The sequence below is a fragment of the Equus quagga genome, chromosome 12, assembly GCF_021613505.1.
Source record: "Equus quagga isolate Etosha38 chromosome 12, UCLA_HA_Equagga_1.0, whole genome shotgun sequence".
Lineage (NCBI taxonomy): Eukaryota > Metazoa > Chordata > Mammalia > Perissodactyla > Equidae > Equus > Equus quagga.
This window is the reverse complement of record NC_060278.1, coordinates 40462185-40486728: the sequence shown is the minus strand read 5'-3', so window position 1 is coordinate 40486728 and position 24544 is coordinate 40462185. Positions and strand designations below refer to the sequence as shown.

Genomic DNA, 24544 nt, shown 5'->3' with positions numbered 1-24544 from the left:
CTTAGCTGTAATGCTTCAACTGTAGGAGTTTATTAATATCTCCCTGATGCTCTAGCCATAACATTGATCTTTGTTTCTCTCTGTGTCTTTCAGAAAGCTTTAATTCATCTGATTGTTTCTCACTTTGAGCTTCTGTGGGTCTTAAATGCACACCACCCCAGAGGAAACAGTTAAATTGTCAGACCCATCACCATCTGATATGAGGTCCCCTACTGAACAGAACTCTAGCACCAGACCCCCTCAAAAGAGTTGTTTTAAACAAGAGATGTTCTGGAGTTCACTGCCTCCCCTTCACAGTCCATTCAGCTGAAGCCAAGACAGTGGGGGCACATAGAACAGAACCTGGCTGCTTTGCTCAGAAGAGCACTGTGGGACTGGTAGTTTCCCTTGGAAGGGCTCTGCTTATGGCGGGCACTCAATGTCCAGTTGATGAGCCTCTAGTCCACCCATTAAGGAAAGAACTGAAACAAGTTTTAAATATAATTTTCAATATAATATTTTTTTCAAAGCAGTGGATTACCTTTTAACAACTTGTATTTTCATTAATTTTCAGAGAATATATAAAAATCTTCATATTTTTATGACCATGAGTCCTGCAGGACCTAATCTCCGCCAAAATTGTAGAGTATATCCTTCTATGATTAGTGCCTGCACAATCGACTGGTATGAGAATTGGCCAGAAGAAGCTCTCTTTATTGTAGCCAACTCTTTCTTAAAAGAAAAGGTGGATTTAGAAAACAGAGAGGTAAATATAACCTCTTTAAGAAACTAAATAAAAGGGAAGGTTTCAATTTATTAACAGAATCTGACAGTATCCTGTCTCTGAATAGCAACGAACCCTAGGTGGGCAAAAATAGGCAGCTCTAGGCAAAATTATGAAATAAGTCAAGTGTTTGTTTTGACTCTTTTATCAATTCCCCATCTTTTTTACCCCTGATTAACCCTATTTCAAAGATGCCCAAATTCCTCAGTGCCTGGGTCTCTTCACTATTCTGATCCCATGGTGAACAGCAGATTTCCATGAAGGAAAACAACCTCCATTTTGCATACCAGAGCCTATGGTAAGGATGCTGCAACCTTCTGCGTATTTTTTGTAAATTTCTCTGGCTTGGCTGCAACAGCAAAACTACAGAGAAATGAGAGCACAAGTCACATACAAAATTAGTTTAGAATTTATGAGTCACAAGTAAGTAAGAATCTTTTCTAGACTGATTCAACTGAAGATCCTGTGGGGTGCTGACAAAAGAAGTTGTAAATGCATAGAGGCCTGAAACTTAATGTGGGACCTAGAAGGAGCCTTGTGATCTTACTTGTCCACGTGTTCGAGGAAAGCAATGGCCAAAAACAGTAGAGACAGAGTGGAACCAGGAAGAAAATGCAGCTAGGTTAAAAGTAACCAGGTGATTGGCTAGGCTTGGTGGACTGGAGAGGGGTAACCAGGACTGGGTTATGTCTAAGTCAGAATTCTCTCCAAATCTAAGCAAAGGGGATACTCTTTCTACTCCAGTTTTGCCCACCTGTGTATCTATATATCCTTTGAGTTCTTACATTTTTGCAGCTTTGTTTTACTCAGGGAAGTTGAGGGTCTTGCTATTGATAGCCTACTTTAAGAAAGGAAGATGAGAGACAAAGGAAGCACCATAAACCTTGGCCACTGACAACGGTGCCCTAAATCCTTGGATGTCTGTAACAGAAATAAGGATAAAGCCTAGTAGAATGAGTCTGGCATGATATTAGTCATTGTCCATATTGTTGCCTTTCCACCCTAATACCATCCCAACCATTAAGACTCATATATTCTTGGTCTCATCCATCCAGGGCCTTTTTCTATATCTCCACATCTCAGAAATGATAAACTATTTCAAGTTATTCACAATGTTCAGTTTTCTCTTTTTTTGATCTATATTTGGATTGCTTTCTCTTAATTCTTAAAAATTATTATTTTTCAGAACTTAAAAGAAAAACTTGCCCCAACATGTGTGCAAATCCACAAAAGTGTAAAAGACTTGAGCATAAAATACTTTGGAAACACCAGAAGGCATTTTTATATCACTCCCAGTAGCTTCTTGCGATTCATGGATACATTTGCTCACATTTTAAGGTCACGAGAGAAGGAAATGCAAACACAGAGGTAAGGCTTTGAGACCAAATCAGAAACATATATTTTACGTCGGTTCTTCTGTTTGTAAAAAGAGACACAAATACAAAACAGTGAGCCCAGATCTGCCTTTTCAGTGGAGGAAAAAGGCAAAAGCTGCAGACTACCTTAAAAGAGGTAAGTTGGCTGTCTCCCCTGTGGACATTCAAAGGCTGCCTCTGTCCCTGCAAGACCAACAGACTCAGCCAGTGAAAAGGCAGTGATGGTTAGAGTCAGGCAGTCTGTGAATTACACAGCAATGAAAGCAGGAGTGGCCACAGGTACACTACTCCCCATGCCCCTGATCCCATGAGACTACACCAAAATAAAAGGAGCCGGATGACTGCAACACAGATGGTGGGACACCGTGTTGCTGAGGAGCTCATGTCATGCTGCAGCTAAGCAGTTTTACAGCCTCCAGCTGCACCTAGGAAGACAGGGGAGAAACCAGGAGGCAGAAAGTCTCATACCTAATCAAAACCCAGGAGACAGTCTCATGAGTCTCCCAGGAAGATAGGGAAGTGAATGACAAGTGGCCTTGTGGCGTCTGCTCAGAAGCATCCCACGCTCTCATGTTCTAGGAGGATCACAAGGTGTTTTGCCAGGACTAAAATCAGTTGTAGTAAACTTTGCCTACATGATCTATGTGGAGACATGAAATGTTGCCAGGGTGCCATGGGAGAGCCATTCCTCTACAACTCCATCCTCAGACCTGCCAAGTCTCCAGCTAGAAATAATAGGCCAACCTATCCAATACCCTAATTAATTGTACTAATAGGGGCTTGGATCAAATCATTTCTATTTACCTTAGGCAACATTGGATGAGAGTAGCCATACTATGACTTCCCTTGGAGGATAGACCACAGCCAGGCTCCCTATCTGGAGCCAAGCCAGTTAAAAACGTTATTAATACAGGTGCATCAAGAGGCGTTGGCAGTCAAACATACTCTGCCTCAAATGGCTAGCAGGAAGCCCAAGGCAATGAAATTCTTCATCACCACTCATGCTAGAAAGTTTAGACTACTTTGTGTGTGGCTGACAAGTATAGGCCTGACATTTACATAAATAGTAGTAGCAACCCCAACAGCAGCATTTTGCTAATGTGGGGTCAGGGTCTAATTTTATTAAATTTTTGTTAACAGGTCAGGTGGGACATGGCAGATTCCACACCAGTTAAATTTATATCAGTTGGTGTAATCTGTGAATACAATAAGTCTAAAAGGAATCATATTAGTTCAGGGAGTTAATCCCATTCTGTTGTTTTAAGTAAAGGCTGATCACTCCTGGAGTTAGCAGCACTGGAAGGTTTCTGAGAGTCCTTAGGTTAAGATTTTTGTTGGTGAGTGGTTAAATTGAGGGTGGTGGCAGCAGTCTGGGTAAAGTGGCCAGATGCCCTGTAGGCAAGAGTCAGGAGAGATTAGTGGATTCTCCTCCCACCTCCCACCCCCGGGTTTCTAAAGTGTCCCCTTCCCACCACCCAGGATTGCTGCTTTCCATTCACAGCCATGTGATTAGTGTGATCAGTGCCTGTCACAATCACTTCACCCTTTTTCCAGTGTTCCCCATGTCTTACCCACACCATATACCCACACACATTCCTAGGTAGTTTCTTCCTTGTATACATTATACTATCCTAGAACATCTCCCAGCCCCTGATGTGTGGGTCGTACCAGGACCACCTTAAGAGTTGTGACTATATGCATGAGCGTTATCATCAGTGTTCATAACTGCTCATATCTGTCAAGTATAGCTAGGTGGTAAAAGAAGCACTGGGCTATAGGTCCCCACTCCCCAGCCCTTCTTTGCTGCTCACAAATTCCAGTAGCCCAGTTTCCCACAGGTAGACATGGGAGAAAAAAAAGTGGGAAGGGTTAATTATGTGATTTGGGTCTCTTACAGCCAATCCACACCTCTCCCCACCCCAAAACTTATAATTAAATGTTGTTTAAATGGGAGATACCCTTCTGAGGAATTATCACCTTTAAAGCCCAAATAGTCTGTGTTGAGTGTGTGCTCCACTGGGAGCTGAGCTTCAGTTGTCCAGTTATCTTTTTCAGTTTTTCCTTTACAAGTCCATTTTAGTTTTAATTGCACCCCCTTCTTGGGGATGATATATTTACAGATTAAATGCTAAGCACAGTGTCTAACCTATATGCAACAAATAATAACTGTTTAAATAGGTGAGTAATATAAATAGACTTGTATTTTAGGAAGTTTACTCAAGTATTAGAATGGGGTACAAATTGGAGAGATACAAGAATAAAAGCTATTATAGTAATCCAGATGAGAAGTTTTTGAGGACCTGTCCTAGTTAGATCAAAAAATCAAATACTGAGAGTATCTATGTAATTGACGATTTAAAAGGCATGGGTGAGAATGTTCTTTTAGATTATGAAAGCCCAAGAAGTAGAGACCCTATCTTGCCTTTTTTGTTTTCCTAAGGAAGATTCACCCTAAGCTAACATCCATTGCCAATCTTCCTCTTTTTTTGCTTGAGGAAGATTAGCCCTGAGCTAACATCTATGCCGGTCTTTCTCTATTTTGTATGTGGGTCGCCACCACAGCATGGCTGATGAATAGGGTAGGCCACACCTGGGATCTGAACCTGTGATCTGCTGAAGCAGAACATGCCAAACTCAACCACCAGGCCATGGGGGTGGCCCCTCCATTTTTCAAAAAATGCTCCATAATGCTTGTTACCTCTCTTGGTAGAGTCAGGACTAAAATTTTGTTGACTAATATCAGTAGTCTTCTGATTTTAAAATATTTACTTTATTTTATTCCATAGAAACTGTATATTTTAAATTTTTTATTCTAGCAAATAGGTAAATGGAAAATTTTCAACTTTATCTTATAGCTTTTTAAAAAATAAATCTTTTTATTTTGGAATAGTTAGATTCACAGGAAGTTACAAAAATAGTACAGAGAGATCCAGTGTACCTTTTCTCAATTTCTCCCAGTGGTTACATTTTACATAACTATAGTACAATATGAAAACCAGGAAATCGGCATTGGTACAATGTGTGTATATAGTTCTACTCTATTTTATCCTATGTATAGATTTGTGTAATCACAATGTCAATCAAGATACAGAACTTTTCCATCACCTCAAAGATGTCCCTTGTGCTACCCCTTCATAGTCACGCCCACTCCTTTCCTCCTCCCACTCCTTTCCTCCTCCCATTCCAAATCTTGCCACCACTAATCTGTTCTCCATCTCTACAATTTTAACCCTTACATAGAGGAAGTGCAATTGCTTTACTACTCAGCATAATGCCTTTGAAATTTATCCAAGCTGTTGCATGTATCAACAGTTTCTTCCTTTTTATTGCTCTATAGTATTCCATGGTATGGATGTACCATAGTTTGTCTGTTCATCCATTGAAGGAATTTGGGCTGTTTCCAATTTGGAGTGATTATAAATGGAGCTGCTATAAACATTTGTGTACAGGTTTTTGTGTGCATGTAAATTTTCATTTCTCTAGGGTGAATGCCAGGGGTGTGATTGTTAGGTCAAATCATAAGTATATGTTCAGTTTTTTAAGAAAATACCAAATTGTCATTCAAAGTAGCTGTACCATTTTACATTCTCACCAGTGTATGAAAGATCCAGCTTTTCTGCATCCTTGCAAGTGTTTGGTATTGTCACTATTTTTTATCTTAACTATTCTAATAAGTGCATAATTATATAGCATTGTGATCTTAATTTGCACTTTTCTAATGGCTAATTATGTTGAACATCTTTTCATGTGCTTATTTGCCATCCATATATCCTTTTTATCTCTTCGTATCCTTTGCACATTTTCTAAATGAGTTCAACTTCTTTATTGTTGAGTTTTGAGAGTTCTTTATATATTCTAAACATGAGTCCTGTCAGATATGTGGATTACAAATATTTTGTTCTAGTTGGTGGCTTTTCTTTTCAACCTCTTAACAAGGTCTTTCAGAGAGAAAGTGGCTTTAATTTTTATGAAGTCCAATTTATCCATTTTTTTCCTTTATGGATTGTGCTTCCCTTGTCATGTCTAAGAACTCTTCACCAAGCCCTGGATCCCAAAGACTTACTCCTATGTTTTCTCCTAAAAGTATTATAGTTTTACCTTTTACGTTTAATTCTGTGGTCCATTTTGAGTTAATTTTTGCCTAAGGCGTGAGATGTAGGTCAGGGTTCATTTTGTATAACCAACTGCCCCAACACCATTTGTGGAAAAAATTTTCCTTCCTCTGTTGCTTTTGCACCTTTGTCAAAAATCAGTTAACTGTACTTGTGTGGGTTATCAGTTAACTGTACTTGTGTGGGTTAATTTCTGGGTTCCCTGTTCTGTTCCATTGATCTACATGTCTGTCCCTCTGCCAATACCACATAATCTTGATTACTGTTACTGTACAATCAGGTAGAGTGATTCTACCCACTCTATTCTTCTTTTTCAAAGTTATTTTAATTATCTTAGTTCATTTACCTTTCCATATAAATTTTACAGTAAGCTTGTCCATATCTACAAAAAAGTCGTACTGCATTTTCGATAGCAACTGCATTAAAACTAAATATCAATTTGGGGAGAATTGATATCTTCACCATGTTGTCTTCCAACTAATGTTCACAGTATGTCCTGCTTTGCTAATATTTTGTCGTATCTTCTACCTTCTTAATACTTTTTTGCCTTCAGGAATCGTTTTTCTATGGGTCTATCCAAGATCCTGGAAGCAACTACTCTAGTTACAGATATGCAGGAGGAGCTCTTGATTCTTGGCCCTCAAATAGAACAAATAACAAAGGTGTGTTTGCTTTGAAATCTCTTTTAAAGATTTTATAGTTTAATATAGAACAGTGTTTGAAAGCAAAGGCTCTGATTCTTGACAAATATGGATTAGAATCCCAGCTTTGTTACCATGCAGCTGTGTAACCTCTCTTAGTCTCAGTTTTCTTATTGGTAAAATGAGGAAAGTAATAACAACAATAATAGCAATTTAGAAACATCATTATATCTTATAATTAAATGTGTAATAGGTATATAGCTAATTGTAAAAGCTCACATAGAAAAATTCCATAGTTATTAGTTAAATCCATCTGAAATGTGCTGTGGTAACTTGCTGTCTGCCGAGTATTCCAAAACTCATACTTATCATTCTTTATGTGTATTGTGTGAAGTGATATTTAATGTAGTCATCCTTATTAGTCTATTAAAAAAATATATTTCAACCTGATTTTGATAAATTTTGTAATAAGAAATAAGCTATTTGAATTTCTCTTTAATAAAAAGAGATATCATATCCCTTAAATTTCGTGCTAAGAAGAATTCTTTGGTTCATTAGGAAAAAGAAATCCTAGTAGAAAAACTACAGAAAGTTTCACAAGTGGTTGAGAAAGTTCAGGTGCTTGTTAAACAGGATGAAGAAATTATGGCAGAAGAAGTAAGAATTGTGGAAGATTATGCTCAGGTAAAATTAAAAATATAATCAATAAAAATAATTTGGAGATTTATAAAATTATTCCCTGACTCCAAAATGTAAAGGTCAGGCTGACTGCTCTTAAATATATAGTTTTCCAACTTTGGATACTTTTAATTTTTATTTAAACAAACATTTATTAAGTGCCTATGACATGTAGGACACTATTAAATGAAAACAAGGAGTACAAAGACAACAGGGTTCCTGTTCGTGAGAAACCCACAATCCTAGGAAGAGACAGGCCGGTTCTTCTGGTTACAGTGAACAGAAGCTCATTTACGCCATATCAAAAGTGCACGTGGCCTCCAAGAGGAACACCTGCGGGAAATGAAGCAGCTCTTGAGACTGTCTTTGGTGTGTGTCATTTCTCTCATTGACTAAATAATCCTCTTTTTAAACTGGCCAATTCCCCTGCCAACAGGAATCAGCCTGGCGTAGCAAATTAACAAATACTCAACCCTAGTCTGATCAGCAGCCACTCCTGCTCAGAGATGGAGAGTGGAGTTTCATCTATCTTCCATGTACGAACGTTTAATCAAGCATCTCCACCAATTAAAAATATGTGTATAAGCCTAAACCCCCAATAAATGTGTAATTATTTATTTATAAATTATATACGTGAGTGACTATCATTAGCTAGTATCCCAAAGGACAAGAAATGCCCAGGGGAAGGTTTATCATGAACAATAGTGAATGTGAAAACATATTTCAACAGTCCTTTTGGTAATTTCAGAATTTTTTGGCTGGCTTTTTGTCACGTGAGATCAGATCATTGTTGTTTCACGTTTTAATGTGGCTGAAGAAGAGTTCACACCAGGGATAGGAGAAGGGTCAGCCTGCCTTCTTCCCATCGTTCACTTGGACTTCTGTTATCTGCGGTGTCTAATTTACTTCAAACTAGATAAGCTAATAGGTAAATCCCCTCACTTGCACTTAAGTAAGCTGCAGGGCTTCTAATGTGCTGGGTGTTTAGGAAATGGGGAAGCCACCACTGCCAACCCTTCTAACTTGTGGAGCTTCCCACTTCCCTCAGGGTGCCACGTGAGTGTCAGTGTGAGCAACCCATGACCTCTGTGGGCCAACCGCATGAAGGCTGTTAACAAATATGTTAAATATGAGTACAGCTTAATTTCAGTCTTCAACTTTTTAGGCCAAAAGAAAATGGATATAGAGGAATTAATGAGGGTTTTTTTGCTATACCACAAGGGGTAATCTGGCTTCAGAGGCACATCCAGGTTTTATAGGACCTGAATGAAGCTTATAAAATTTTGAGGCCATATTTTTTTCAAAAGAATGCAAAATTATTAGTTCACCGTTAGACATGAAGGTGAATATTTATTTAGAATAAGTAAAGAAACCAAATAAAATATAAATTTTTAAAAGCTGACAATTATTACAAACATCACAGAATCTAGAAAAATAGCATAATAATGTTTAGTAATTAACTGCCTTACACACCCTGTAATATTTTTTCTACATTTTTTTCACTGTATACTCTGCAATTAGTTGTCCTATGATAATCATTTTGTAATATCATTACCTATGGAATCTTTAGCATAGTTAATCACAATGTTCTTCATTTTGATAGTTTAGAAAAGTTTCAAGTTCATAACTCATCAGTGATAATGTCATGGACATTTTTAGTATTGCTGTCAAATTTGGTATAAGCAGCAATGGCATTTCAAGATTCCATGTGCAGTGATTAATTTTAAATACTATTTGAATTGAGAACATTCACTAGCCAGTTTTCTGCCAATATCTTCATTATAGAGGTGTTTTCTGATATTTAAACTTTTACTAACGTCAATATTTCTTACAAACTTAACCAGAATTTTGAATTTTTCCAATGTGATCATATGATGCATTCTTCTTCATTAATTGGATTATTAAACAGACCAAAAGCCAGATCATTACTTCTATCCTAAATTTATTTTTTTCTCTTAATAAATTATTGCTTTGGTATGATCTGAAACTTTTCATTACACTTTGCTTCTCAATATCAAAATAATCTTTATTGATTTCAACACTCAATCACTGTTTAACATTCCCCAAATTTTTGTCTTAATTATTTATTTGTATATAAAAATTAAAAATTATAAATAAGGTCTCTTTCACATATATCTATATAAGGAATCTGTAATTTCTCAATTATTTCATCTTTCCAAATACAGTAATTATTACCTAAAAACCCAGGAATTCTGATGAATTCTTTTTGCTTAACTCCTATCAAAAAAAGGAAAAATGTATGGTAGGTTTAGAATAGTATATGCCACGTTACTAAGTGTACTCACGAAGGAGTGAGCTTCCATTTTGAGTAGGTGTCAAAGAGACTCTAACCCACTACTTACAATTTTGTATATCTAATAAACAGACCAGATTCTGCATCCATACTTTGCAAATGCTGTTTCTCCTCCTTTACCCACGTACTTCTGGTGCTTGCCAGGCACGATAGTACAAGTTCCTATTACAATACGAAAATAGTGTTGCACCCTGCACCTGAATGTCGTATCACCAGGAAAGTTGGAACAGTGGACAACAGACGTCTTTTTAGAAGTGATGCCTATTTGAGATAGTTTGCAATCACTTAACTATACAGAGAAGTGGCTGTGAGCAATATAAATGTAATTCCCAACTCAGCCCCTTAGCCATATCCCAAAAGTCTGCACAGCCATTCCAGCACCACCTGACGTGATAGGAACCCTGACAGAGTGAGTCAAAATGTAAAGAGAAATTGGTCTGAACTGATGATCGCAGGTGAAATGTCTGACTTCTGCAAGTCTAACAAAAACATATAACCCTACAAACCGATTGGTAGAGCCCCTTCCAGGACCTTGGAATGGGCCTGTGCAAGGGAGGGTGCTAAGCCTAAGCTTCATTCGCTTCACAGCAATTCCACCTTTTACTGGACCACTCCTCAAAGCGGCATTGTTACTACTACACTGCGTCTGATAGAGAAGGCAGAAACCACGCAGTGTTTTTGCTTCTCACAAATATCTTCTCATCAGAGATTGCCTAATACATGATATTTAGGACTGTAACACACATTTCCTACAGTATAAACATGTGTGTATACACCTACGTCATGCATGTTGCATAACTTATGGACATTGTAAAAATGTCAAATTATACTTTCCGGTTCAAAATATAAGATTTTAAAATATGCAGCTGTATTCATTCATATGTATTTGGGGGCTTATAACTTTATTTCAGAAAACTGCCAATGAACTAAAAAGTGTACTGCCAGCTTTAGAGAAGGCAATCATGGCTCTGAATGCCCTGGATAAAGCTGATGTCTCTGAGTTAAGGTGAGTGATTTACCTAAGTTCCTTTTAAGTTGGAAAAGCTCAAAACTAAACATAAATACATGATAAAAGTTACTAAGTCAATATTCATACATTTTTAGATTGTCATTTTTACCCATCTTGGTTACTTTAAAATTTTCATTGTGTGTTAAATACTATATCTTATTGATGTTATGATGCCATCAACTGTAGGGCATATCAGTATTTCATGTACCCTCAAGAAAGAAAAAATACTGCCAAGTAAACTGTATGAAGTGCCGTTGGTTTTAAACTGAATCCCAATCTCGGAGGTGTAAAAATGTGAATCTTAGAATTGATAAAATACTGTATTACCTAGACTAGAAAGAAAAACCACGGTGATTATATAAACCCCTGACCTGTGGTTCCAAAAGTAAGAGGACAATATTGACAGCACTGCTGCTAACGGCAGTTTAGCTGTAGTGCGTTTCAGATCTGTCTGAACGCACACACAGCTGATACTGCAGTGTTGGCCACTGCCACAAGGTGTCACTAGGGGCAGCACTTCCCTTGTGCCCTTTCCCAAAGCCAGCCTTCCCAGTGTGGGGAAAAGCGACGGAAGAGAAATTCCTAAGAAAATAGGAGAAGAAATGAAATACTTTAAGGTACAAAGATCTTAATCTGGTAGTTCTAATTGGAATCTTTGGGTGAGATAATACTTAACTCAAGCTCTCCAACTCAGCAAACAATGGGAATTTGCCTGTCACATCTTGGAATGTGTTGTTTTCCATTATTTATGGAAAGTAGTATTTCAATGAATGGTGCAGAAATGTGAAACAAATTTACTGTAATATTTATAACAGATTATTAACTCTGGGGATAAGAATAGAAAGTGACAAAAGTGCTTTTTTTAAAACTCGATGTATTTTTATGGAGAAGAGCAGAGCATATCACAATGCTGAAGTTACTCCACCTGAAGTTGAAAAATAAATGCACAGAGAGAGACAAGCAAGAGGAAGAGAACTAATTCTTGACTTCTTTTTCCTTTTTACCTCATTCATGTGTATTCATTCTTATGCTTTCATTTATTCATTCATTCAGCAGATATATTGAGTGCACACTAAATTCCAGGCCCCACTCTAGGTGCTGAGGTCACTACAGTAGTCAGCTGTTGGGGAAGGCCTCTCTAATGAGCTGACAGTGAGGCAGAGAACTGAATGAAGTTTGGATGTAAGCTAGGAAAGTATCTAGAGGAAGAGTTTTCTAAGCAGAAGCATGGAAAACACGAAAGTCATGAGGCAGAAATGTACTTGATGAGTTCCAGGAACTGCAAAAGACCAGCATGGGTGGGAGCTCAGTGAGCAAGAGGGCGTGCAGGAGGTGACGTCGGAGAAACAGCAGGCCCAGCGCTTCCCAATATAGACCCCCTCCCATACCTCATGACTCTGTTCCAGAAGTTGTATTGTCTTAGCTTTTCTCTGCAGATATTCCTGAGAGAGAGAGAACAGCTCAAGTTCCTGCAAGCCGAATTTCTGACGAGCAGTGTATTACAGTGGTTAAGCACTTGGGCTCTGATACCAAACTTCCTGGGTTGGAATCCTGAAACTGCCACTTTCTAGTTGTACAGCCTCTCTGTACCTCACCTTCCCTTTTGTGCAGCAGGGATAACAGATGTTGAGAGCATTGGATGAGCTAAAGCATGTAAAGTGCTTAGACTAGAGTCGGGCATAAGGCAAGTTCTCAATAAAAGTTAATTTAGTGCTAAGTTTCCTCTGATCAAACAGGCCCTTCCTCCTGTCCTAGTACTACAACAGCAAAAGAAAACTAGCCTTGGCCTTGAGTTCCTTGCATATGCCTTGTTGTTGGTTATTTTAAAAGATTCTCCCTTGTGATTACTACTGTGCATTTCACTTCACGTTAAAATGCCAAAAAAATGAGATGCCCTGTAATATGATCTCTGTTGCTATTCTTGGGACATGCAGCAGAGACATCTAGCAGTTACAGTTTAGTCCATTCTCTTTCCTGGATGCTATTTCCATCATCAAAATGCAAATGACTGCCCCATGACAGTACAAGCCTTTGCCAATTTGCAACATTAGCCACTAGAAGAAGGAAGAAGGCAGTAGAAAATGCAGATTGAATTAAACCAGTAAGAGTCCAAGACAGAGTACTTCTGTGTAGTAATGGAGGGCTTCAAAGCAGACTTCCAGTGTAGCTAGGTCTCACTTTGAATCAAATATTTGTTTCTGGAAAGTGGCTCGTAGATTTAACTATAGTCAATTAAAATCTATTTTCCCTTTAATTTACATTTAAAATTTCATAGATAATACATTTCAACTTAATTTAGCTATATTCCCATCAAGTTTGCTTTAAAAAGAGTCAAACCTGGGCAAAATTGAGGAAAAGTTAGTTTTTGGAGCTCTCATTTCTCCTCTATGGAGCCTATCACCCCTCTTGGTTCATTATTGTCTTTCTCATTATTTCAAAAAAGCCAGATTGATAATCTCAGAAAAGCAACCTAATAAATTAATTCTAAGTAAGGTGTTAATGGTTTAATTATTTAGTCCTCCTAAAAAAATCTGCATTTCAAGAGTAGACTATTAAAGAAACAAAGATTAATCCAAATGAATGAACCATAATGATGAAATTTAAGGCATGAGGACCTTCTTGGTGACCCTTGTAGATAACGTTGTGCATGTAAACTTGGCTTTGTTGCCTTCCTTCTTTCGGGAAGTCTATATGAGTTTCATTTGGGAGAGACTCATTACCCTCGATGGATCTGTCCCTTTTGCTCCAAGTCCCAAATGCTGTTTCACAGCAACCACCACCCTTGTGGCTTTTCATTGAAACTTACTTCTTGTGAATGTTATTCTGACCTCTGGCTTTCCAAAATGTCAAATTCTCATTGGTGGTGCAGTGGCATCTCAGCTGATTAGGATACAGCTAAGAGGCAGCTTCCAATGTTCCAGTAATCCATTGTTAATAACTTGAGAGAGAAATTCCCATCTACCCTCCCACCCCTCCTGTGGTGTATCAGTGATCTTTATGATAGAAATTTTGTATCAGGATTAAGAAAAGTCAGACGATGTGTTTAAGGGAGTTGCATCTTGCAGCACCCCTTAAGTCACAAGAATAGGGCTGACCCCACCTACCCCCTCCCACATACATACAGTGTCTCCGTCAAGTAGTCATCCGTACATCAACACTAGGATGAAATAGGAGAGTTCCTACTTTAAAGAACTCTGCAGCAAATACGTTTATAATAAAAAGAATTAAACTCTAACTCAGATGTTCTACATATTGAAGTTTTATGCATTTCATCTTCCTAAAGCAGAAATATCCATATATTAATGACAGCCAAATTTTTAAAGATACCCAAAAAATGAAATAGCTGTATGTTGGCAAATAGTTCTCCTTATCAAAATGCTTGTTAAAAATCTGGGTATATTGTTTTTTGAGATAGTTTACAGGGTGCTTTTGATTTCAATTGCGAAGTTGATTCAGTTTTCACCATCTATTACAGAGTATATGCACGGCCTCCCTTCCTTGTACTGACTGTCATGAATGCAGTTTGTATTATTCTGCAAAAGAAACCTAACTGGGCTACAGCAAAGTTACTTCTTTCAGAAACTGGTTTCCTAAAAAAATTGATTAACCTTGACAAGGACAGCATACCTGAGAAGGTAAAAAGTTGATCCCTAATTAATGCATAATTGATGAATTCTGTATTTATAATCTGTAGAAGTCAAATAGAAATATTGAAATTGGAATTCTCTATTAGAATTGGAAGACAATGGTGAAAGTTAAAAGATAAGAGAGCAAGCTGCGTATCCCAACATAATAAATTTCCTGAAAGTGTCAAGGGAAAACAACATATCACTGAAATCAGAAAATGTCATGCCTCAGAATCTCTTTAAATACTGAAAATGGAGAGAAGGCCAATCATGGGAAAAAGTCTTTCTGGATGGATTATATTATGTTATGGAAGTGTGATGAGTGGATAAAGTTGTCTGAGATTTTTTTTATTGAAATATAATTGACATATGACATACGACATATATTAATTTTAGGTGTACAACATAATGATTCAATATTTGTATATATTGTGAAATGATCACCACAATAAGTCTAGTTAACATCCATCCCGCACATAGTTACAATTTTTTTCTTGTGGTGATAACTTTTAAGATCTACTCTCTTAATGACTTTCAAATATAAAATACATGCATTATTAACTATAGTCACCATGCTGTACATTACATCCCCATGACTTATTTGTTTTATAACTGGAATTTTGTACCTTTTGACCACCTGCATCTGCAAATAGTGACAGTTTGACTTCTTCCTTCCCAATTTGCATGCCTTTAATTTCTTTTTCTTGCCTAATTGTTTTGGATATGACTTCTAATACTATGTTGAATAAAAGTGATGAGGGTGGGCATCCTTGTCTTGTTCCTGATGTTAGAGGAAAGCTTTCAGCTTCTCACCATTGAGTATGATGTTAGCTGTAGGCTTGTCATATATGGCCTTTGTTATATTGAGATATATTCCCTCTATACCCAGTTTGTTGAGAGTTTTTATGATAATGGATGTTGAATTTTGTCAAATGCTTCTTCTGCATCTATTAAGATGATCACTTTTTTTTATTTTTCATTTTGTTAATGTGGTGTATGACACTGATTAATTTGTGAGTGTTAAACCATCCTTGCATCCTGGGAATAAGTCCCACTTGATTATGGTGTATAATCCTTTTAATGTATTGTTAAATTTAGTTTGCTACTATTTTGTTGAGGATTTTTGCATCTATGTTCATGAAGGATATTTGCCTGTAATTTTGTTTTCTTGTGGTATCCTTGTGTGGTTTTGATATCAGGGTAATGCTGGCCTCATAAAACAAGTTTGGAAGTGTTCTTTCTTCTTCTATTCTTTGGAAGTGTTATTCTTCTTCTATCCATCTATAATTTTGAAAAAATTAAGAGTTTGGGGAAAATTGGCATTAGTTCTTCTTTATATGTTTGGTAGAATCCACCAGTGAAGCCTAGACTTCTCTTTGTTGGGAGGATTTTGGTTACTGATTATCTCCTTACTAGTAATCAGTCGTTCAGATCTTCTGTTTCTTCATGATTCAGTCTTGGTAGGTTTGTATGTTTCTAGGAATGTATCCATTTCTTTTAGGTTGTCCAATTTGTTGGCATGTAATTGTTCCTAATAGTCTCTTATGACCCTTTGTATTCCTGTGGTATCAGTTGTAACGTCTCCTTTTTTGTTTCTGATTTTATATGTGAGTCCTCTCTCTTTTTCTTGGTGAGGCTAGCTACAGGTTTTTCAATTTTGTTTATCTTTTCAAAAATCCAGCTCCTAGTTTCATTGATCTTTTGTATTGGTCTTTTTAGTTTCTATTTCACTTATTTATGCTCTGATCTTCGTTATTTCCTTCCTTCTACTGACTTTAGCCTCCATTTGTTCTTTTCTTTTTTGTTCCTTGAGGTATGTTAATTAGAAGCCTGCACCTCAGGCTGAAGCTTTAAGACAAGCAAATAGGCCTCTCTCACCAAAAGACAAGGCACTTTTCATTGGGCTGCGGCTGCGCTGGGCCCTGGGGCGGGTGTCTGCATGAGCCCTTTAAGGAATGTTTTCCAGATTGCCATAACCTTGTGGGTCTCATGAATGCAAGCTCTGTTGGCTTTCAAAGCTAGGTGTTTTGGGGGCTCTTTTCTCAGGTGCAGGTCTTAAAAGTTGGGGTGCCGGATATAGGGTTCAAACCCTTCACTCCTCAGGGCAAACCTCTGGCTTGTGAGTTCCCTCCTAATTGTGGGTCACCACACTGGGAGTGGGGTTTATGGTGAGACTGTATCTCAGCCTCTCCTACCCAATTCGATGTAAGTTTTTTCTTGTTTGCCCAATGTATAGGGGTCACTCAGGTGGTTTGGAGTTTCTTTCAGAGATAATTGTTCCATATGTAGCTGTAGATTCAGTGTGTCCATGGGAGGAGGTAAGTTCAGGATCCTCCTATGTCACCATCTTAAACCAAATCTTTGATATTTATTTTTATCTGTATAACAAATATTCATATAACAATATGTCCCAGACACAGTTCTGGGCACTTTACAGATATTAATTTATGTGGGAGGAGATGAGTACAGTTTGGAACACAGAAAAAAATTAAAGAAAATAAGGTAGCCTGGATACCTAGTGAAGGGTTTCACTGAAGCAGATTTAATTTGGAATGTAGTTTCGCTGTAGGACTTCAAGGAGGGTGAGGGCAGGGCCAAAGTCTTGAGCAAGCAGTGGAGTTCAGGGCACCGGTAGAGTGGGGCAGGCCATGCTGGACAGGTGAGTCTTGTAGGAAGACGAAAGGGGTATAGCAGGATAGGCAAGAGGTTACAAAGGCCTCTACCAAGACAGTGTAGACAGACGTAGATGGAAAGGCCAAATGCCACTGATGTTGCCACAAGCCAAGTAATGCCTGTAACCACCAGAAGCTGGAAGAGGCAAGGGACAGATTTTCCCCTGGAGCCCCCAAAAGGAGCACTGCCCTACCTACACCTTGATTTCAGATTTTTGGCCTCCAGAGCTGTGAGGGAATAAGTTGCTGTTGTTTAAGTCATCCAGTTTGTGGTAACTTGTTACAACGGCCACAGCAGACTAATACAGGTTTTGGTACCAGGAAATGGTTGCTGCCATAACAAATGCCTAAAAATGGAGGAGTGGCTCTGTAAATATATAATGTGTACAGGCTAGAAGACTATCCTGATGGGGATATTACATAGTTGCTGAGCTAAGAGCTAAGTTCAGGGGCAGACAGATTTAAAGGCATATAAATGGCTGAAGGGGTGAATACCCATTAATTCATTCAATAAATACTTATGGAGTATCTTCCTTGTAAGAGACATTGTGATAGTTTACAAGACCAACTCGTTCCTTTATGTTATGAAACTTACACTATAATCGGGGAGACAGACGTTAAATAGCTAGGACACAGTTAGTTAATTAGTTACAATGATGATCTGTGCTATTAGGAAGTATAGGGTAATATATGAACAAGGTGAATTTTTTTAGCAGTATGTTATTGTTGATATTCATATTATTCATGAATTAATGCAATAATTACTCACTCTCTGAAGCATTCTTAGCAAAAATGATTCCCTGTGATTTTGTTTAAATAGATGTTTCAAGCTTAAAATAATTAATAGCTCATCTAAAGAAATGACTAAAAGCCTAACAGTATTTTAAATGATAATAAGAACATCAATAATAAATTGAGACTAGATCACCTGCCATCTAAGTTATTCAGCAAAAGGGGTCTGTCCTTCCAGGCAAGAGAGAAAATGCCTGGTTGGAAAGGAAGGGAAAAGGAATCTCAGTCTGAGGATTTCATTCTGATTATAACTCCCAAAAATAGATGGGAAATACTACATATTTAACCCTAAATTAGGTTGTACCATTTAAATGAGACCGACCTATGGGCGTGTGACACAACTAAGCTAGAGAATGTCCTCAGTGAGCCCCAGTGTGCCCCAGGCTATACCACCATCATTGCCTAGACAGGCTTTTGCATAGCGACTGTGCCCTGCTGTTATGCCTCTTGAGGGGAGAAGGTGGAGGATGGTATTTCTAGTCACCTCACATTTAAGATGCTCAAGAAGGAGACTTCAGACCTCCTTGTACACCAAATTCCGCAAAGCTGGAGAAAGCTAACCTATTTTATTTTTGTTTTCAAATGGAGTTCCTTTTAAAAAACTATAGCAAAGCTACTGTAACAACAATAGCAATAACAAGATGTTTATAATAGAGGTTTTTCTTCTCCTTTTAAAAAAATTACTGATACTAGAGCCCTTTTTTACCCAGGTATGTGTCTTTGATTCTACTGTTGAAAAGTAGTTGAGTATTTCTTATATGAAGTAAAATTTCATTGTGCTGTAGATTGGGGAAAACTTCAGATCAAGAACATTTCTTTCTCATATAATGCATGAACTGTATTCTCTCTAGGTTTTCATGAAGCTGAAAAAAATTTTAATCTTACCTGATTTCAACCCAAACAAGATTGCTCTAGTTTCTGTTGCTTGTTGCTCTATGTGCCAGTGGATTATAGCTTTGAATAACTACCATGAAGTACAGAAGGTATGCTTTTTCCTTGTAAATATTGTAACAATTTGGAAGTGACACATCTTAGTCCCAGAAATAATTTTTATTTAACATTGCTCAAATGAACTTCTGTGGAAAGAATACGTAATGAAGAACACTTTAATCAAATATATTATGTTACTTCACACAGATAATAGGTGCTCCTGTCAAATTCTTTTATTTATGGCAAATATGCTGTTGTTTTGTTTGTTTTAATCTGTTTCAACATATTAAACTACTTTATATCCCTTTTGTACATATAATTCTAGGAAAGTTTAAGAATTGGCACCTATAAATGTCTTTCAAACTTAAGTGACATTTTTAACAGTGAACGTGACTTTTCCAACACTTCACAGTTGTGCCATTCTTGTTAAGGTGGTGGGCCCTAAACAAATCCGAGTAACTGAAGCTCAAAACATCCTAAAAATCGCACGACAAAGGTTGGCCGAGAAACAAAGAGGTTTACAGCTGGTAAGAAATGTTTTTACTTGTTAAACTCTCAACATCTTTATGTTTAGACAAAAATATCAGGAAAAAGTTATTTCAGTAGAGTTTATCAGTTTAAGATAAAATGGGGATAATAACAAAGGTAGTGAAGAGATTAATTGTGATTAAGTAAATAATATAGATATTATATGTAAAGATCTTAGTGCCTGCCACATAATAAAACACTCAATAATGTTAATTATTATGTCAATAATATACTAGTTTATCATTTCACCAAATTTCTCCCAGGAGCTCTTTGTAACTTCAATCTGCCAAAGACTTAGTATCAATTTGTGTTCTTAAAAAACTGTGCTTAACCTGTTTATATCAATTACTCTCTGTTGCTTTGTAAAGACATGGTTATTCCTTAAAGATCTTGGTTTCAAATTAAAATAGAGTATCATTTTGAGAACTAGAACTAGAATTGAAATCATCGATCCCTGTCAGCTATGTAGCTCACATTGCTTTTGAGAATGGGTAAAGTGATTTACTTCAGTGACAGCAATCTAGCAGGCAAGTTCAGCCCATTGACATCTTTTGTTTGGCCTAGAAAATCTTTCTCCCTACTCCTTACATTTTGATGTAGTTATCACATTTTAAAATCTTGAGATTTTATTTAAAATCTGAATTTCTATCTTCTCTTGAAAATTCAGAAGATCTGGTAACCCTGGGCTAGCACTCTCACCTGGTTATAGTAAGCCCTCAACTCACTTCAAGCTTTTATGTTACCTGCCTGACCCTACAGGCATTTCTTGCAAACTCAGATATATAAAAAGGATTGAACGTTTTTGAAGGAAATTAACAACAAATTTGAACTGAATATATTTGAGGTTGATATGTCATCTTATTGCTAATGTTTTATTGCAGCTTATGATGTATCTATATAGTTTTATTTATATATGTGCAGATAATAGCTAACATTTATTGAGCATGTGCTATGTTCCAGGTACTATGCTAAGTTTTATATACATTTTCTCATTTACTCCTCAAATCAACTTTCAGAAGTAGATGTTTACAAATGTGAAAACTAAATTTGAATGATTTGGTAAATTTGCTCAAGATCTTGAACCTCTAAGTGGTGGTGCCCACATTCTAACCCAGGTCTATTTAACTGTAACTCTAACCTATGTGCTTAACTACGACACTATAACATCTTTCTACCCAAGAGTAGTATTGAAAATACCTAGCAACCAGTGTGGCAGAGGCACCAATGAATCAGAATGGACACTTGTCATGGAGTAGGAGCTCCTGGAGGCCAACAGCTTAGATTAAAGAAAGGGTATAGGGCCAGGGTGGGGGGTGTAGGGTGGAAGTGCTCTCCTGGGCATGGGGCAGGATCATTTAGCAACCACTACAAAATATTTCAATATTTTAACAACTGCTGTATCTGCATCAGTGTATATCATGGACTATCAGCCCTATTTCTGTCCCCCACACAAGTTAATGAATGGAATTGGCCCAGGAAAGGAGAAAGTTTGCCTCAGAACTTAGAGAAAAAAAAATAGACATTACACAACTTAGTAAACAGGAGTTCAAGAACAAATAATTTTTAATGAAAGCATTCATTCTTTCTTGCAGTAATTACTAGAAACTCTATGTAAATAAATTTGAAAACCTGAATGATGTGCCTGGTTTTCCAGAAAGTTCTTAGTCACTAAAAGTCAACTTAAAAAAAAAAAAACTTGAAAGCCTAAACAAGCGAAAAATCATGGATTTAAGAAGATATCACAGATAGAACAACCAGACAGAAGATGAGGAAATAAAGAACTGAACAACACAATAAACCAACTAGACCTAACAGACACATAGAGAATACTCCACCAGCAGCAGAATACACCTTCTTCTCAAGTGCACATGGGACATGCTCCAGCATAGATCATGTATTAGACCACAAAACAAGTCTAAATAGATTTTAAAGATGGATGTCATTGTAAAGTATCCAATCTGACCACACAGAATGAAGTTTGAAATCAATAACAGAGGAAAGCGGAAATTAAACAACAAATGCTTAAACAATCAATGGGCCAAAGAAGAAATCACAAAGTGAATTAGAAAATACTTAGAGACAAATGAAAACAAAAACACAACATACCAAAACTTATGGCATGTAGCAAAACCAGTGGTCAGAGGGAAATGTATAGATAAATGCCTACATTTAAAAGGAAGAAAGGTCTCAAATCAATAACCTAACTTTAAACTTTAAGGAACTAGAAAAATAAGAGCAATCTAAGCCTAAAACTAGCAGAAGGAAAGAAATAATAAAGATTACTGTGGAGATAAACAAAATAGAGAATCAAAAAACAATAGAGAAAATCTATGAAACCAGAAGTTGGTTCTTTGAAAACATCATCAAAATTAGTGAACGTTTAGCCTAGATTCCTAAAGATTCCTCCAAAACACTGTTAGAACTAATAAACAAATCCTGTAAAGTTGCAGGATCCAAATCAATATGTGAAAATCAGTTGCCTTTCTATACACCAACAACAAACTATCAGAAAAAGGAAACAATCTCATTTACAGTTAAATCAAAAAGAATAAAATACCTAGGAATAAATTTAACCAAGGAGATGAAAGACTTGTACACTGAAAAATATAAGACATTGATTAAAGAAACGGAAGAAGACACAAATAAATGGAAAGGTATTCGTGCTCATGGATTGGGAGAATCAATATTGTTAAAATGTCCATACTGCCCGAAGCAATCTACAGATTGAATGCAATACCTATCAAAATTCCGATAGCATTTTTCACAGAAATAGAACAAACAATCCCAAAATTTGTATGGAACCAAAAAATTTGTTATCTCTTGTCTTCTTGATGATAGCTGTTCTAACAGGTGTGAGGTGATAGCTCATTGTGGTTTTCTTTGATTTGCATTTCCCTGGTCATTAGTGATGTTGAGCATCTTTTCATATACCCGTTGGTCCTTTGTATGTCTTATTTGGAAAAATATCTATTTCGTTCCTCTGCCCATTTTTTAATCAGATAGTTTGGTTTTTGTTGCTAAGTTGTATGAGTTCTTTATATATTTTGGACGTCAACACCGTTTGTTGAAGAGACTATCCTTTCCCCATGGGGTGCTCTTGACTCCCTTGTCAAATATTAGTGACTGTATAGAAGGGGGTTTAATTATGGGCTCTCTATTCTGTTACTTTGGTCTGTATGTCTATTTTATGCCAGTACCATACCGTTTTTATTAGTGTATAGAAATGTAACTGATTTCTGTGTATTGATTTTATATCCTGTAACTTTACTGAAATCGTTGATTAGTTCCAACAGTTTTTTGGTTGAATCTTTGGAATTTTCTGTATACAAAGTCATACCATCTGCAAATACCAACAGTTGTACTTATTGCTTTCCATTTTGATTGCCTTTTATTTCTTTGCCTTGCCTAACTGCTCTAGCTAGGACTTGCAGTAATATATTGAATAAGAGTGGTGAAAGTGTGCACCCTTATCTTGTTCCTGATCTTAGAGGGCAAGCTTGCCATTTTTCACTGTTGACTATGTTAGCTGTGGGTCTGTAGTATATGGCCCTTATTATGTTGAGGTGTGTTCCTTCTAGACCCAGTCTGTTGAGGGGTTTTGTCATGAAAGGATGTTACATTCTGTCAAAAGCTTTTTCTGCATCTATTGTGATGATCATGTGATTTTTATCATTCATTCTGTTAATGTGATATAATACATTTATTGATTTGTGTAAGTTGAACCATCCTTGCATCCCAGGGATAAACCCCACTTGGTCATGGTATATAATCCTTTTAATGTGTTCTTGAATTCATTTGCTAATATTTTGTTGAGAATTTTTGCATCTATATTCGTCAGGGATAGTAGACTATAGTTTTACTTTTCAGGTCAGTTATTGATTGAAATTGAAATTATTTATCGTAATTGTTTGAAACATAATCTTCTGTTTCTTCATTTTCCTTGACTCTCTGTGTTGGTTTCTACACGTTTGATAGAAACCTGTTTCCCCCTGTCTTGACAGAGTGGTTTTATGTAGGAGATGCACCTTATCTTTCAGCTCAACCTGAGCTCCTAGTTGTCTCTCAGACTGTTGTGATTGTCCGAGCAGCCTTCTTTGTACTTAGTGGCTCCCAGAGGTTGAGGGTGTGCCAAGACCTGTCAGTGTCCCAAAGACCAGTCAGCACCCAGATGCAGGGTGACTGGAAGCTGGACCCACAGGCAACAACTTTTAAAGTATGCAAAAAGACCTCTCTCAGGGAACAACTGGAGATGGATGTTTCTGTCTGCTGCCTCTGCACTGAGCCCTGAAAGGATAGCCCATTAAGAACTATTTCTTTGTTTGCTACATTCCTGTGGAACTGAAGAACGCAAGCCTGGCTGGCCACCAGAGCCAGGTAATCAAGAGATGCTTCCCCTGGGTAGCAGCCACAAAGCCGGAGTACCAACTGTGTGCACAAGCTTCTTCCAGGGGGATTGATGATCTGGAGTGGGCGACAGGGAGAATGCCAAGATGATATCTGCAGGCTCCCCATTCTCCAAGGAGCCTCTTTCAAATAGGCCTCTTTCAGGCAAACACAGGGAGATGGGCATTTCTATCTCCTCTCGCTGCACTGAGCCCTGGGGGGATAGCCAATTAAAAACTGTGTTTGCTCTAGTCTGGTGACTGTCAGCTTGCAGAGCCAGGTGTTTTGGAGGCCCATCCCTCAGGTGGAAGTCTTAAAAGTTGGGACTCTAGATGTAAGGTCCAAACCCTGTGCTCCTGGGGAAGAAGCTGAGAGATGGTAGTTCCCTCCTGTTTGGATCTCGCTGTGCTGAGGGTTGGGTTTTTGGTGAGAGTGTGTCTCAGCCTTTCCTACCCATTTTGACATGAATATTTTCTCCTTCACCCAATGTGAAGGAGCCGCTCAGCTAGTTTCTGAATTTCTTTCAGAGGAAATTGCTCAGTGCGTAGCTGTAGACTTGTCCACAGGAGGAGGGTTGTTCAGGAGCCTACCTTCAAAAACTCCTTAGTTCCTCTGGGCTGGTCAGTGTATCTGGGATGGAAAAATTCTCTTAGAGAAAGAACCTGGATATGATATAAAATTTTCTGTGTGAAAAATAAACCAGAAAATGATGAATCTTCA

The 24544-nt window shown here is 37.5% G+C and overlaps 1 protein-coding gene across 1 annotated transcript in view; it reads left to right on the top strand.

Annotated features, from left to right (window-relative positions):
- DNAH14 (dynein axonemal heavy chain 14) overlaps positions 1 to 24544 on the top strand; it is a 390346-nt gene that overhangs the window by 293959 nt on the left and 71843 nt on the right. Inside the window, exons 56-63 of the mRNA XM_046678097.1 lie at positions 554 to 745; positions 1950 to 2131; positions 6805 to 6913; positions 7451 to 7576; positions 10796 to 10890; positions 14369 to 14528; positions 18835 to 18966; positions 19345 to 19440. Coding sequence (XP_046534053.1) covers positions 554 to 745; positions 1950 to 2131; positions 6805 to 6913; positions 7451 to 7576; positions 10796 to 10890; positions 14369 to 14528; positions 18835 to 18966; positions 19345 to 19440 — 1092 coding nt within the window. The remainder of the gene's footprint in view (positions 1 to 553; positions 746 to 1949; positions 2132 to 6804; positions 6914 to 7450; positions 7577 to 10795; positions 10891 to 14368; positions 14529 to 18834; positions 18967 to 19344; positions 19441 to 24544) is intronic.